This window comes from Triticum aestivum, chromosome 4B, assembly GCF_018294505.1.
Source record: "Triticum aestivum cultivar Chinese Spring chromosome 4B, IWGSC CS RefSeq v2.1, whole genome shotgun sequence".
NCBI classification, from domain to species: domain Eukaryota; kingdom Viridiplantae; phylum Streptophyta; class Magnoliopsida; order Poales; family Poaceae; genus Triticum; species Triticum aestivum.
In genome coordinates, this window is record NC_057804.1 from 542,426,295 (window position 1) to 542,427,975 (window position 1,681).

The 1,681-nt window shown below is 39.9% G+C and overlaps 1 protein-coding gene across 1 annotated transcript in view; it reads right to left on the reverse strand.

Annotated features, from left to right (window-relative positions):
- The window catches only part of LOC123093168 (ras-related protein RABF1), a 5,118-nt gene extending 4,824 nt beyond the window's left edge, over positions 1–294 (reverse strand). Inside the window, exon 1 of the mRNA XM_044515079.1 lies at positions 6–294. Coding sequence (XP_044371014.1) covers positions 6–30 — 25 coding nt within the window. The 5' untranslated portion in view covers positions 31–294. The remainder of the gene's footprint in view (positions 1–5) is intronic.
- Positions 295–1,681: the final 1,387 nt, after the last annotated feature.

Consider the following 1,681-nt stretch of genomic DNA (forward strand, 5'->3'; position numbering starts at 1 on the left):
CCGACCTGGCACGGAGGAGGAGCAGCCCATGGCCGACGCCTTCGGCCGGGTTCGAGCGAAGTCTCCGGGTAACGGTGGCGATCGGCGGGGAGGGGACGGATCGATCCGGCGGTTGCGCTGTCCTCCTCGGTTCGCTCGCTCGCTCGCTCGCAGTCGCGGGTACAGTTCGTTTGTTGGTCCGGTCCAAGGCTCTGTGTGTCGTCGTGCTCGTGTCGCACGCGATGCTTTGCTGCTTGGGGAAAGCGAGGCGGGGGTGACGAGTCGTTTGCCCACCCGGGCTCCGCCTGTCAGTCTCACGCCGTGCGAAATCCTTTTTTTTTAGGGTACGCCGTGCGAAATCCAAGTTCCTTTAATTTAGTACAGTAGATCCGAAAATTATTATGCTTGACTGGGTTACCGGGCCGGGCACTATGTTAGACACAAAAGGAATACCGTGGGCTTTCAAGGCCCAATCACAAGATCTTTTTTGCTAGATTTGCTAAGGGGGCAGGTTCCCCTCGAAGAATGCCCATGTCGTGGCAATTCCACCCAGAAGGTAATGGGTTACTCCTACAGCGCGTCCTTGTATAATGCTCAAGGCTCTAGGCTGAGTAGCAGGAGCAACTGTTAATTTGTTATGAGCACACAGGCGGAAATCCGATTGGGCCGGCCCAAGCTAGCGACCAGCAGCAAAGCGGATTGTAACGTGAGCCAGTAGACCAAAAAATAATCGCGCGAAGCTAAGGATTGAACCTAGATCTCCTCGATATAAAAGACGTGCTATTACCAGTTCTACTAGCGTGCATATCTGAATATTGTATTGCGCGAAACCCTAGAACAAAACCAGCGAGATCCGAAAAAGACACAGGTAACGAAATTCCATAAAACAGGAACCTTTTTTAATACTGATCAATTTATGACAATCACAAACAAGGTTGAAAAACAGCGAACAATTTTTGTCTTTGTGAACATATTTTTCAAAATAGGAACATTTTATGAATTTGTGAACAAAACTTGATCAACAGGGAACTTCTGAATTTTTTTCGAATTTGTGAACAAATTTTCAAAAGGGGAAAGTTTTGAATTTGTGTACAATTTTTAAAGCACGAACATTTTTGGAATTTTGGGAACAAATTCGAAATGGAGAACAATTTTGAAAAATCCAGAACAAATTTGGAAGCGTGAGTTTGTTTTTAATAGGTGAAAAAATGGAATCCAATACATTTGCCGAATTTCAAAAGTTTTGAACTTTTTTGTGTAATGAGAACAATTTTTGAATTTTGAGAACATTTTTACGAAAACTGAACATTTTTTGGAAAGAAGAATATTTTGGAATTTATGAACAGTTTTTTAAAGCACGAACATTTTTTTGTCTTGAGAACAATTTAGAAATGGAGAAAAAAATTTGAAACACAAACAATTCTTTAAAGCACGAACATATTTTGAATCTTGAGAACAAATTTTGAAACGGAGAATAATTTTGAAAAATCAAAAACAAATTTGGAAGCGTGATTTTTTTTCTGAATACATGAAAAAATTGAAATCTGGAAGATTTTATAAATTTCAAAAGTTTCGAATATTTTTTGAATTTTGAGAACTTTTTTTCGAAAATTGAACATTTTTTGGAAACATGAACAAAACTTAAATATTTTGAATAAATTCTGAACATGAGAGAAGAAAATAAAAAGAAATAAAAATTCAA